Source organism: Bremia lactucae, linkage group LG8 (assembly GCF_004359215.1).
Source record: "Bremia lactucae strain SF5 linkage group LG8, whole genome shotgun sequence".
Lineage (NCBI taxonomy): Eukaryota > Oomycota > Peronosporomycetes > Peronosporales > Peronosporaceae > Bremia > Bremia lactucae.
The window spans coordinates 2300584-2311768 of NC_090617.1; the positions used below are offsets into that span (position 1 = coordinate 2300584).

Consider the following 11185-nt stretch of genomic DNA (forward strand, 5'->3'; position numbering starts at 1 on the left):
TTATGGATAATGGTCTGAGCAAAAGACGGTGTGGTTTTACCCAACGGAGAAGCGGCTGCGCCTTTATGGGCAGCGCTCGCAATAACCGTCGCTGCGCTATCCAGCGCAGACGACGAGACAGCATTCGTAAGTGTTGCTGTCTCCATGTTATGAGCAATGATAGAAGTTTGGATGGGCAATAATGTGCCATCATCCTTCCTCGTGAGATCCTTGTCCGCATCATTACTTTGAGGTGACGGCAACGGTCTCGACTCATTGTAGTCGACAATGAGCGACGGATCAACATCCTCACTGATTAAGTGGGATGAATCCTTAAGCCCCGTTAACGCGACAGCAGCAGTAGCGGTCGGCGTTTCAGCTAAGGCATTGGACGCTGCAGGGCGTGTTAACGCGGCGCGCGCGCTAAATGCAAGAGTTAGTGGGCGTCTTCGCAGACGACCCTCCAACGTTGCCCATGTAGGTGGCACCTTTGGCGCCGTGTATGAAAACAGAGGTCGCTAGAGTGAATCAGAGACTTAGCGGCGCGTCAAGCAGCATAGTTCTTCCTTCCACTTTATCGAAGTTTAAAATGTAACTTCGTTCTTTAAGGGAGTGGATGGTGTAACGGGCTAAAGTTGCCCTAATGTTACACAGTCCCCGTTAAGTACACTTGGTGTACTTAAGGGGATGGTCAATTACTAAATAATAGTAATTAGACCCAGCACTCGGGTGTGGTGCACATTTGTGACCAACCCTTGTGTATGTGATGCACATGGGTGCATTCACATTAGGAGGGATGACGGCTAGCGTCATCCGTTACGCGAGGTATCTAGAAAGATACGCTCGCAATACATATTAAGTGTTATCTATAGAGATGACATTTTAATTGGTAAAAATAGGTATTTATATTCAATTCTATTAAATATAAATAGTCTGAAAACAACTTTTTACTTGGTAAGTGCGCACGAGGAGACGGATTACCGCTCCCGTGACGACCCTTAATCAGAGCTCTTAGTGTGTTCGGTGAGGTCGCTTACGCGCCCACCACAACTACCTCACTGCACGCAAGAGAAGCAGGTTAAACCGCTTCCTCGCTGGGCTAGGGTGTGTGTCTGAGTAGAGCGTGGCCGCATTACGACGTGCCCGCCTACACTCTGAGTCTGAAAGCCTTCCTCTGACTTTAGGAGCGAGGTAGCTCCGCTTCAATAAAAGCTTAAGGAATCCTAGTTCAAGGGATTCAGGGGTTCGTAGAACAAGTGGCAACTAGTGCCCAAGAGGATTTACCTTAGAAAGGGTTCTATCTCTTACAGATCACTGCGCAAGCCTTAGGAAGGCACTCAACCCTTTAAGATCAAAAAAGAAACTGCACTTTATTTAATTATTTAAATCTAAAAAACCCTACCCTGTTTAGTATGTTGACCTTCATAAACCTAGCTAATTAAAATAGATTTTGGCCGCCAGATTTATATCTGGCGGCGACCACATTCGTTACCCATAATAAATGGGATTTAAGTAGCTAACTATTTTAAAATTAGATAAAACGGTATTTTACCCATAAAGTAAATGTACCACAACAACGGTTCTCCAACCGATGTGTGCCCCATTACATATTAGCTTTTACCACCAACTCAAATTGAATAATTATCACTAGAATGACAGAATCAAGCGGCTACAATGACGTCTGGGTTAACTACTTCGACTCCAAAGAGGACGTGAAACTATCCAACGATGACGTTAGTCAACTGCGTTATACTGCCTCACCTCCATGAGTTGGAATTTCACGCACTAACAGTATTTGTATCGGAAACAAAGACATTTCGCGTGTACAGCGCAGGCAGGAAGGGCCCGAACATTGTACTGCTACATGGCGGAGGATACACGTCCATGACCTGGTGCCTCGTGGCAGTATGTATTGATCTCTTTATCCGTTGATGTACACCAAACGCGATTGCTTACAATATGTGAAGGCGATTCTAAAAGAGAATTTTACGCTTCGCGCCTTCGACTTGCGAGGCCACGGCCAGACCCTCACATCTCATGATGACGATCTATCCATCGAAAGATTAGTTGATGATACAATACGCATCTTAAATTACCTAACTCCCAGTACTGGTCCGAACACGGATGATATTTCTGATGCGGAAATTCCGCAAACTATTATTGTTGGCCACAGGTGCTTCAGTTCCTTGTGGAGCTTGAATACTAAATGTGTCCGCTAAACTAAACATGCCATGATATGGCAGTCTGGGCGGTGCAATTGCTGTTCGTGTTGCCGCTACAGGTAAGGTGCCGTCTTTGGTGGGCGTCATGGTGATCGATGTGGTGGAGGGCACGGCCATGGCATCTCTTAAGCACATGGGCACGATTCTTGAAAGACGTCCATCTCGCTTCTGCTCGTACAAAGACGCGATTCACTGGGCGCTGCAAAGCGGTACTGGTCGCAACTCGGAAGCAGTTGAAGTTTCAATCCCGTCCCAATTGGAGCAGCTTGGAGATGGCTCACTCGTATGGAAGACAGACCTGGCTAGCACTTCCAAATACTGGCACGGTATGTGTTAACATTTGTTAAGCTTCAAGGTTTTAATAACTTATTCAGATTGCTTTCCTAGACTGGTTCATTGGCCTTTCAAAGCAATTTTTATCGCTCAAGCAAGCCAAAGTATTAGTGCTCGCAGGTTTAAGAACGCATCATTCGGTTGATGTAGTAGCAATTTTTATCTTGGAAATATCACTAAACTTTCCTTTTAGGTTCTGACCGTTTGGATACGGAGCTCATGCGTGGCCAAATGATGGGCAAATTTGAAATGAGACTCATATATTCTTCAGGACACGCAATCCAGGAAGATTGTCCTCATGAAGTAGCAAAAGCTATAAGTTGTCTCAGTAGCCGTTGCGTTCGTGCTGTAAGCGGAAACATTTGTGGCCCTGACAGAATTATAAGTCACCTATCAACGACCTAGCCTTGGCGGAGCGCCTAGCCAAAGCACGTGCTATGGTCCCGACAGAGGGTATTTGCTCTGCTGTTGACCTGCAAAAACTTTTGCCGAAATGAGCGCTGTGTTGCTGTTACTGAAGTTCTCAAATTTTTGGCAAATAGGCCACAATTTTACTAAACTCAATAATATATATTATTCACAGATCGCGAAACAGTTTTTTTGCTCCCTGAGTGTAATTTTTAGTGTCGATAGCAATTTTATGGGCCAAATTCTCGGTTATAGATCGACGGTCCATTCTGTCGATAACGGGCTTAACAGCAAATCGACTGTCTCCATAGACAAAAACTGAGCCAAATACGAGAAACACCCCACAGTAAAAGGAAAATGGGGCTGTCTCTTCGAAAATGATATTGGAGATAATGCATGACAAGATTAGCGAGAACGATGTGCCAAAATTCTTGACAATGTTGTCCGAGTAACGCACGACGGCGGCAATTGTTAGTCCTCCGACCGCCTGCAGGAATATGACTACAAAGACGGCGGGGTGAAAGCCGTAAAAAATTCCGTTTGTTCTCACCTGGCTAAAGTTGCGCATGAGATCGAGGCAAGCGACGCCAACAGATATTGCGGAGAGCTGCAAGTTTCGCGTCCAAAGAGGGTCAATCGTCTGTTGCAACTGAATTGACTTGTGGGCCTTCATGACACGTTCAAAATAAGCCGCTGCAAAGCCTGAGTTGACTGACAGTCCTAGCATAATGCAGACACCAATGAAGCGCTTGCTGCTTGTGATCTCGTCCGAGGGATGCGAACCGCTCGGTAGTCGCGAGTAGGAGCAGATCGCGACACCACTCATTAGTGCTACCATCGCGCACCACTGGACATTGCTGAAGCGGCGTTGGAGTAATACAATCATAAACATAGCCGTGGTGATAATCTTGAGCTGGTAAACAATTTGGTACGTGGCCACGTCCACATAGTCATAAGCAATAAGCGCAAACATATTTTGCATCGCGTAAAGAAAAGCAAGCACTGTCATCTTCATAAGCCCTTTTGAATCTGCAAAAACTTCGTTCTGCAGTGTACGCACTGAAGCCTTAAGGCCGCCGCGTTTGGCCTTAAGCAGCACAAGAGTGCACAGCAAAAACTTGAGCATCTCCACGAGCAGCACCACCGAGCTAGGACGATACTTGGGCCCAACATTAGCGCGCGAATATTTGGACATGATAGATAGCGCTGAATTTTGTAGCACGAGCATCACAAAGCTAAGATGCTTTAGCGAGATCCCCATTATGACGTGGTCTTATCGCTAATGACGATTAACTATTGTGTTATCGATTGTCCAATCAGCGATAATCATAGTCGCAAAACCAAACCGGAAAAAAAGAACCATGGCGTCGGGTTTTGGCGAGGTCATCAAGCAGTGCGACGTGCAATTTTATATTCGAATTTGACGCTTTCATTTACCTGCTGTGTTAACGTTTAGTTGGTGCTGCTCATCGGAGACCACCATATACCAAACCGATCCTCCGAAATTCCGGACAAGTTTAAGAAAATGCTGGTGCGATTGGCTAGTTAAAAACGCGACGTATTATTTGCTAAGAGTTCAATAGATTCCGAACAAAATGCAGCACGTCTTGTGTACAGGTAATCTGGTGACCAGCGAACAATTTGACGAGCTGCAAAGTCTTGCGCGTAATGTTCACGTTGTTGCAGGAGACTGTGACCAGGTACATGCGATCACTTTTCGTGACTGATTGACTCGAGTCTGATGATATTTTCAGCAAGGAATTTACCCTGAAACAAAGATAATTACAATTGGCCAATTTCGAATCGGTCTCTGTCACGGACACCAAATTGTCCCTTGGGGAGATCAGCACAGTCTTGCAGCTTTGCAGCGAAAAGTACGTGCAGACAATAAGATTTTGAAAATGTTTGACATGCTACTTATTTTGTAATCGCTGCATGCAATCTTTAGATGAATGTCGACATTTTGGTTACTGGCCACACTCACGTGTAAGTTTATGTGCAACTTTATAAGTGTCATGGCCTTCTCTCATCTATATGGTTTTACGTCACTTAAAAGGTCACACATTCGGACGGAGCAAGGCAAATGGTTCTTAAATCCTGGATCCGTTACGGGGTCTTTCACTAGCTTCGCCAGTCACGTTACGCCAAGTTTTATGCTCATGGCGTTGCAAGGCCGCAAAGTCGTAGCTTTTCTCTATGAGCTCAAAGGTGATAGTGTTGTCGTGTCCAAAAGTGAGTTTGCGAAAGAGACGTAATCTTTGTGTAATTTATTGCGTCACACTTCGGACTAGCGAGTTCTGTTGGTATTTCTACGTGATCAGCAGGGGCTTTCATACTGCAAAAAAACCGTATGACTGCTTGTTGCTGCTTACTATGCTATTATACTCGTTGCGCTTACAACTTTAAACTAAACTTGATCGAGCTCGGTTTTGAGGTCCTCAAAAAAGGTAGCCAGATCTAAGATCACCGGATTGGTCACTCGCGGCATCACATCCACCTTGCACGCCTCATACCGCCGCCACAATTCAAAACCGCGAAGCGTATGCTCCATTTCTTTTAGCAAATGCTTGCGAATGGCGGCATCTTTGCTGGTCCCATTGCTATTTTGATCAATTGGTGGGGTAAGACCATTCTCTCGACACTCGGGTGAGCGTCCTGGAGCAAAAAGCTCCGTGTAAAATGATTGCAATTTGCGGTGCTGTAGCCGGTAGACTGTCAAGTGTACCACAGACGCCATCTTACAACCTAGAGCAGCGAGCCGCATGCTACCAGCACCTTGAAATACACGAATCGTGCTTTCGATTAATGAAGTCGTTTGTGATAGCGTTGTCACGCAATTTTCGCCGAAAGAGTGAGCGTGTTGAGCATCATTTTTCTCTTGGTAAGCCAATTTCACCTCTTGAAGTTTTAAAGCGTATTCAAAAAATTTTGCTCCTGATCGCAGGTAATATATGCCTTGCGTGAGTTGTCCTACAGTGCCACTTTCACTTGAGCCTCGATGATTACCCTCATGCTTAAGTTTTCGCGCCTCTTCCATCAGTTTTGCGGATTCAAGACGTAATTTCTGCACATCAGTTCCAGAACTAAATATAATTGTGAAATTCCCAGGAGGAACTGGCAATACATTGCTTTGTACAAGCTCCGTTTTCACCTTTTCTGGTTGGTGTATATTACCGTCAGCTTTGACATCTTTCTCCGACTCAACACCTCTTTCTGTTTTAATTGCTTGTTTCGTTTCCTTTTCTCTTGCTAATTCTTCACACAATCTTGCTTTGCAGACTTCACAGACTGCCGATGCATTAGGTGCGACTGAAGGTGCAGTAGGCGCCGAGGACGCATGATGGAAGATTGTTCCATTTAAAGACAGAAACGACTTATTAGCACTGAGGTCCGTTAAGTCCGAGGTTGGAGCTTCGCTCTTTCTTTTATTCTTGCTTGACTTGCTGACCTTACTGTGTTTGCTTGACTTTAAAGACTTGCTAGTATCAGTATCTTTGTTGGAATTTATCAATTTGTCGGACGAATCCTCATCTTTCTGGAGCCCAACATTTTGTGACTCTTTAGAAGGAGGTTCTATCCATTTTATGCGCTCTACATCTCCAGTAGAAAGCAATCGTCGGAACTCATCATGCTCAGAATTACCTTCATCGGTCAGTGTATTCGCTGGTATATTGCTATTACCTGGGTGCCGTACGCTAAGCAAACAAGTTTGCACATACGTGGACATTTGCTTGCAGTAATCAGAGTCTGGGCGATGACGTTTTCGCGCTCGAGTAGCTTTAATGGGGTAGGAAGGAATGACCTTGCTACAGCTTTTGAAGTTATGCGTTGCTGGCAACGATCCGATATTTACGAGAGGCGTCGCAACAATACATCGATTCTCGTGCTCTGCCGCAGTCGCCTTACGGTCTTCATCTTCATCCTCGCTATCCGCGACAGACAACAAGCTCTCGTCATCAGAATCGTCAGCATCAGACGCAGCTCCGCCTTCTGTTGGCAGCACCTTACCGCGCGAAATTGCAGTTGGGAACCTCAGCTGCTTGCCTCTACCGACACTGGCTGGCATCAACTCCACCGTAACATCTTTATTAAGGTTTATATCGACATCGACATCTTCCTGCTCTTCCTCGGAAGATAGCAATGTAGATGAGCCAACATCTGATGAGGGCGCTGAGTCACCCGAATCGGATGAAGCATCATTTTCGCCAGCGATTCGCCGGTGCAGTGCCGCCTCTTTACTGGAAAGAGTGCGACTAGGTGCGTTCTTTTTCGACGATACGAACTTTCGCTTTGCCATCTGCACAAAAAATGCAAGCGATATGCTGAGGAATCACGCAACCGAAATAGTCACAACGAGGACTTTATAATTTAAGTCGAACTTTCGAGTTGGAGCGTACCTTTTCTTTGCGATGTAACGTCAATTTTTAGGTAATTTAGGATACTGCGAGTAATCCAAATTGCTGGAAATCTTTCACAAATACGTTTGCTCCTTCGCTTTACCTCTGTACCACCTAAGACTTCTCAAGCGTCGTCAAAGATTTAACTCCGTTCAAGAGCAATTGGGGACCGGCAAGCGATGAAGACACCCACCCAGCGCCTTTTACTGCGTCTTTTAGGTATGAAAGACCCAATATTCACGTCAGAATAACGCGCACTATAATATGCCAAAGAATAAAGATCAACTTTGCTTGCACCAACACCTAGCAGCCGCCTCGCTGTTGACTGCTGTTTGTAGCAACAAGGAGTGAGCCCAGCGAAAACGCAAATGCCCCCCAAGTGGTACAGGTGCGGTACAGTGATGTCTAGCACATAAAACAAGCTTTGAAAAAGATTTATGTGTCACACATTAGCTATAATGCAAAGACAAGTGCCTTTAGCATCTTTTCAGCTTATTTTCTAATATAATTTTCTAGAGGAACAATAATTTAGTTTCGATAGCGTCGAAGAATCCCACGTCTGTATGGATATTGTCACCACCTCGAATTTCCACGCCACGCTACTTCCAGGTGCCCATCCATATTGCGTCAGTATTTGCTTTCAATAATAATAACGCCAAAATCCATCCATGATCTAGGCCTCGTAAGTGTCGTGTTCGTACCAGCGAAGCACATCCGCCATGGCAGCTGGTCGCTGCTCAAGTGCGTGAGCTGCTAATGTGCGCGTGCTAAGCGGTCATAGGATTCGCTGCTTAAATTTTTCATTTTGTATGTTTTTAATTGTACCTATAAGCCTGCTGCTGTACAGCGGGTGTAGCTTTGACGAGAATAAGAGCGGCTGTGCCCGCACCGATAGTCACTTGTGCCGAGCAAAGCAGACTGAGATTTTTTCTGTCGTGTCGGACCGTGAAGGAACAACACTTTTCATGGACCCCAGCGGTGTTGATATGTTTGAGTGCGCGGTGCGGTGCCATGTTGGACTTTTTTTTTTGACAGACGCTTATGCTGCTTGAAACGCTTTTGTAGGGCATGTTAAATCTAGTTACCGTTGCACCACAGTCATGGCGAGCCATCCAGGTCTAGTTCCCTGGTATATAAAAATAATTGAGCAGGTTGAATGACACTGTTCCTGCTCTGCAAGATTCATTTGGGACCGATGGTCGCCGAGTTTCCGGGTGTTGTAAGTTTTTTATCTAAGCTCTTGGCCAACGAACAAATAAGTATACTCAACATGAGTACCTACGATACGGACGTCATCTTTGTTCAAGCGCAACATCTGGAAGCTGCAATTATGTGTCTGCAATCGAAGTTGTCGCGGGGCTTGCATGGTCTGAAAGAAGTAGGTGGAAATACTTTTTGTGTAAATTTTCGAAAAAAGCTCACTTAACATTTAAAAATAGGCAAAGGAAGCAGAAAATGCGCTTGTGCCAAAACTACCAAGTCATGCTTCAGAAAGCAGTGAGGAGATGGTTGATTTAAGAAGCGCGTCTCGTGTTGGAGACGGTCAGTATCTCACAGGTGCGCCGCAATGCTTTTCCTTACTATTTTATTATGCAATAATAGTCTATGCCGATTAGTTTATCCAGAATCGCTTGTTCTTGTGAGACTTCAAAAAGATACGCTTCGATCTAGTGCTTACGGCCTAACGCAGCTAGTATTGTTGTCCACTAAATTGGCGTCAATTGAAGAAAGTGATGGTGAAGCGTTGGGCGAAATGTCGTTTTGGTGCTTTTGCGAGACTGCTGAGGAGGTAAGCCTTATTATGGATCAGCGCTGTTTGCCTTCATTCGAGGAAAGTCCGCTGATTATATCTCCCGATCGCTGGCGCGCAATCAAGCTTAGCGGACGCGCGTACGGTTTTGACGAAACTGGGGTGGTGGCAGTTATGTCAGGCTGCAGTACAGACGTGCTCAATGTGAGCTGCTTTGGCTCGAATGTAGCTTTTGTGCTTGATTACATGCTGGCTGATGCAATTGAAGCGTTGTGTTCATCGTTGGACATCTCTCGAGTTGAAAGATAAATTTGTAGAAAGAAATTCAGGTTTTGTCAATGTCTTGTGAATGGTTATTCATGTAAACGGCTTCAGGAACGTAATTTTTTGTCAATTGTGTGTAATATGTGCAGCGAGCACATTTAATACGTAAGTGCTTCTAAAGCAGCGCATTCACTTTACACCGAATCTTTTCTTGTAGGGTCTGCTTCACGTAATAACAGGAGTGCATATGTCCTTGTCGAACGATTATTGGATAATAGTTTTTTTAAATGGTCTACTATTTTATTGCCACAAAGTTGCATCAAGACAAGCATAATATGTATTCAGGTTATTAAATCAAAATAAGATAGATTTGATGATTGATATCGTGCAAAAATGTTATTCGAAGAATAGGTACAACTGTGGCTAGCCGGCAGCACATGCAACGCCCTGTGCTATCGTTTACATATGGACAAGAGCACCTTCATTGGGTATACATACATAGAGATATTTCTGCTAAAAGGCGCAGCGTAGCTACTTCGCTCCTTAAGTAGGAGGAAGACTTAGAGAGTCATTAGTTCTATAGAACTAATAGGTTGAACAACTCAGTGAGTTGTACAAGCTCCAGAGCTTATGTAACATGGTGTATCTTAACATAAGATTAACACTTAAAAGAATCCATGGTTGGTGCTTTGCCAACCATGGCATGCCTAGGATGAGTTCATGCGAACTCTCCATACCTAGCACTGTGAGCTTCTCTTTACAAGAGAAGTCATTAAAGCTGAAGGCGACTTCTACCTGAACTCTCACAGACTTAACGAGCGCGTTGTTCGCTAAACGAACGGTCGCCTCTTCTCGCTTGCCATCCTGGCAAAGCGACTCAAACATCGCCGGTCTCTTTCTTAGAGCCTCAAGCTTCACAAAATTTTGTGATGCACCAGAATCCATTAGGAGGATCATCACGTGGTCATAGCCTCGTACTTGAGCGCTATAGACCAGCAGGGTTGAGGTCTGAAATTTCGAGACCTCAGGGACTATGCTACCCATTTGTTCCACAACTCTGAACTTAGGGGTAGCTTCAGAGTCCGCGTCAGTCGGGCATCCCGCCCCTACTGCGCTCCTGCATTTCCCAACCCCTCCGTGGTCGATGCGGAACTCATGCGTCTCGCACGCTGGTCCTTGCCACGCCCTTTGGGAAGGGAGACTTCTTGCTGGGTGTCTTCGCCCCAGCAGGAACCCTGGGCATAGCAGCAAGCCATCATATGGCCGCGCTTGCCGCATTGATAGCAGACAACGTCTGCATTGCCCAACTCCATGGGAGTGGCATCTGACCTCTCGGACGACGGTTCATACCAAGCTATCGCCGAGGCACTGTTGTAGGATTGCTCCTCAACTAAGGCAATTTGGATTGCCTCTTCCATCGTCGACGGCACCTTTCTAAAAAGGGCCTGTCGCGATGGGCCATGCCGTAGTCCGTTCATAAACGTGGGCACCTTAATGTGCTCCGGAATCGGACCTACGGTTATGGATGCGGACAGCGAGCGCATCTCTTGCACATACTCTTGCAGAGATCGCTTCGCCTGTCGCGCCCCAAAGAAGCGCGTCTGAAGCAACACTTCGTTGTTCGGTGGCTGGTACATGGCGCGAATCTTTTCTTTAAAGATCGCCCATGTAGGGAACGCCTTTTTGTCCGCCATAAGCGCTGAGTAAGCCCACTCTGAGGCCTTACCGCGCAGATGCGACATAGCGTACGACACCATCCGGCTATCGTCCTCGATGAGCTGCGCGACACTGCATTGCTCCACGGCTAAAAGCCAGTGGACAATCGTGTGCGC

General features: G+C 45.7%; 5 protein-coding genes across 5 annotated transcripts; 3 read left to right on the plus strand and 2 right to left on the minus strand.

The window, feature by feature from the left end:
• Positions 1-1609: 1609 nt before the first annotated feature.
• On the plus strand, positions 1610-3031 carry CCR75_008903 (uncharacterized protein; the record flags this gene model as incomplete). Its single annotated transcript, XM_067966950.1, has 6 exons — positions 1610-1884; positions 1947-2152; positions 2223-2527; positions 2589-2654; positions 2728-2882; positions 2912-3031. Exons 1-6 carry the CDS (start codon positions 1708-1710, stop codon positions 3029-3031), a joined length of 1029 nt encoding a protein of 342 aa, XP_067817629.1. The 5' UTR covers positions 1610-1707.
• Positions 3032-3111: 80 nt separating this feature from the next.
• On the minus strand, positions 3112-4203 carry CCR75_008902 (uncharacterized protein; the record flags this gene model as incomplete). Its single annotated transcript, XM_067966949.1, has 1 exon — positions 3112-4203. The coding sequence occupies one exon, from the start codon at positions 4201-4203 to the stop codon at positions 3112-3114; it is 1092 nt and encodes a 363-aa protein (XP_067817628.1).
• A 100-nt stretch (positions 4204-4303) lies between these two features.
• Positions 4304-7713, plus strand: CCR75_008900 (uncharacterized protein; the record flags this gene model as incomplete). The annotated part of the gene is made up of 7 exons (XM_067966947.1): positions 4304-4342; positions 4399-4473; positions 4526-4642; positions 4697-4816; positions 4891-4928; positions 4999-7264; positions 7340-7713. The coding sequence occupies 6 exons, from the start codon at positions 4304-4306 to the stop codon at positions 5195-5197; spliced, it is 588 nt and encodes a 195-aa protein (XP_067817630.1). The 3' UTR covers positions 5198-7264; positions 7340-7713.
• CCR75_008901 (uncharacterized protein) lies at positions 5350-7239 on the minus strand (the record flags this gene model as incomplete). The annotated part of the gene is made up of 1 exon (XM_067966948.1): positions 5350-7239. One exon carries the CDS (start codon positions 7237-7239, stop codon positions 5350-5352), a length of 1890 nt encoding a protein of 629 aa, XP_067817631.1.
• A 317-nt stretch (positions 7714-8030) lies between the features above and the next one.
• Positions 8031-9640, plus strand: CCR75_008899 (uncharacterized protein). Its single transcript, XM_067966946.1, has 5 exons — positions 8031-8080; positions 8172-8340; positions 8405-8717; positions 8779-8896; positions 8956-9640. The coding sequence occupies exons 3-5, from the start codon at positions 8496-8498 to the stop codon at positions 9396-9398; spliced, it is 783 nt and encodes a 260-aa protein (XP_067817634.1). The 5' UTR covers positions 8031-8080; positions 8172-8340; positions 8405-8495; the 3' UTR covers positions 9399-9640.
• The last annotated feature ends 1545 nt before the right edge of the window (positions 9641-11185 follow it).

Bases quoted from the DNA above. Each gene is read 5' to 3' on its own strand.
- CCR75_008899 (XM_067966946.1), top strand. From the start codon at position 8,496: ATGACACTGTTCCTGCTCTGCAAGATTCATTTGGGACCGATGGTCGCC. The intron at 8,718-8,778 runs GTAGGTGGAAAT...ATTTAAAAATAG, and splicing joins GCTTGCATGGTCTGAAAGAA to GCAAAGGAAGCAGAAAATGC. The intron at 8,897-8,955 runs GTGCGCCGCAAT...TATGCCGATTAG, and splicing joins AGACGGTCAGTATCTCACAG to TTTATCCAGAATCGCTTGTT.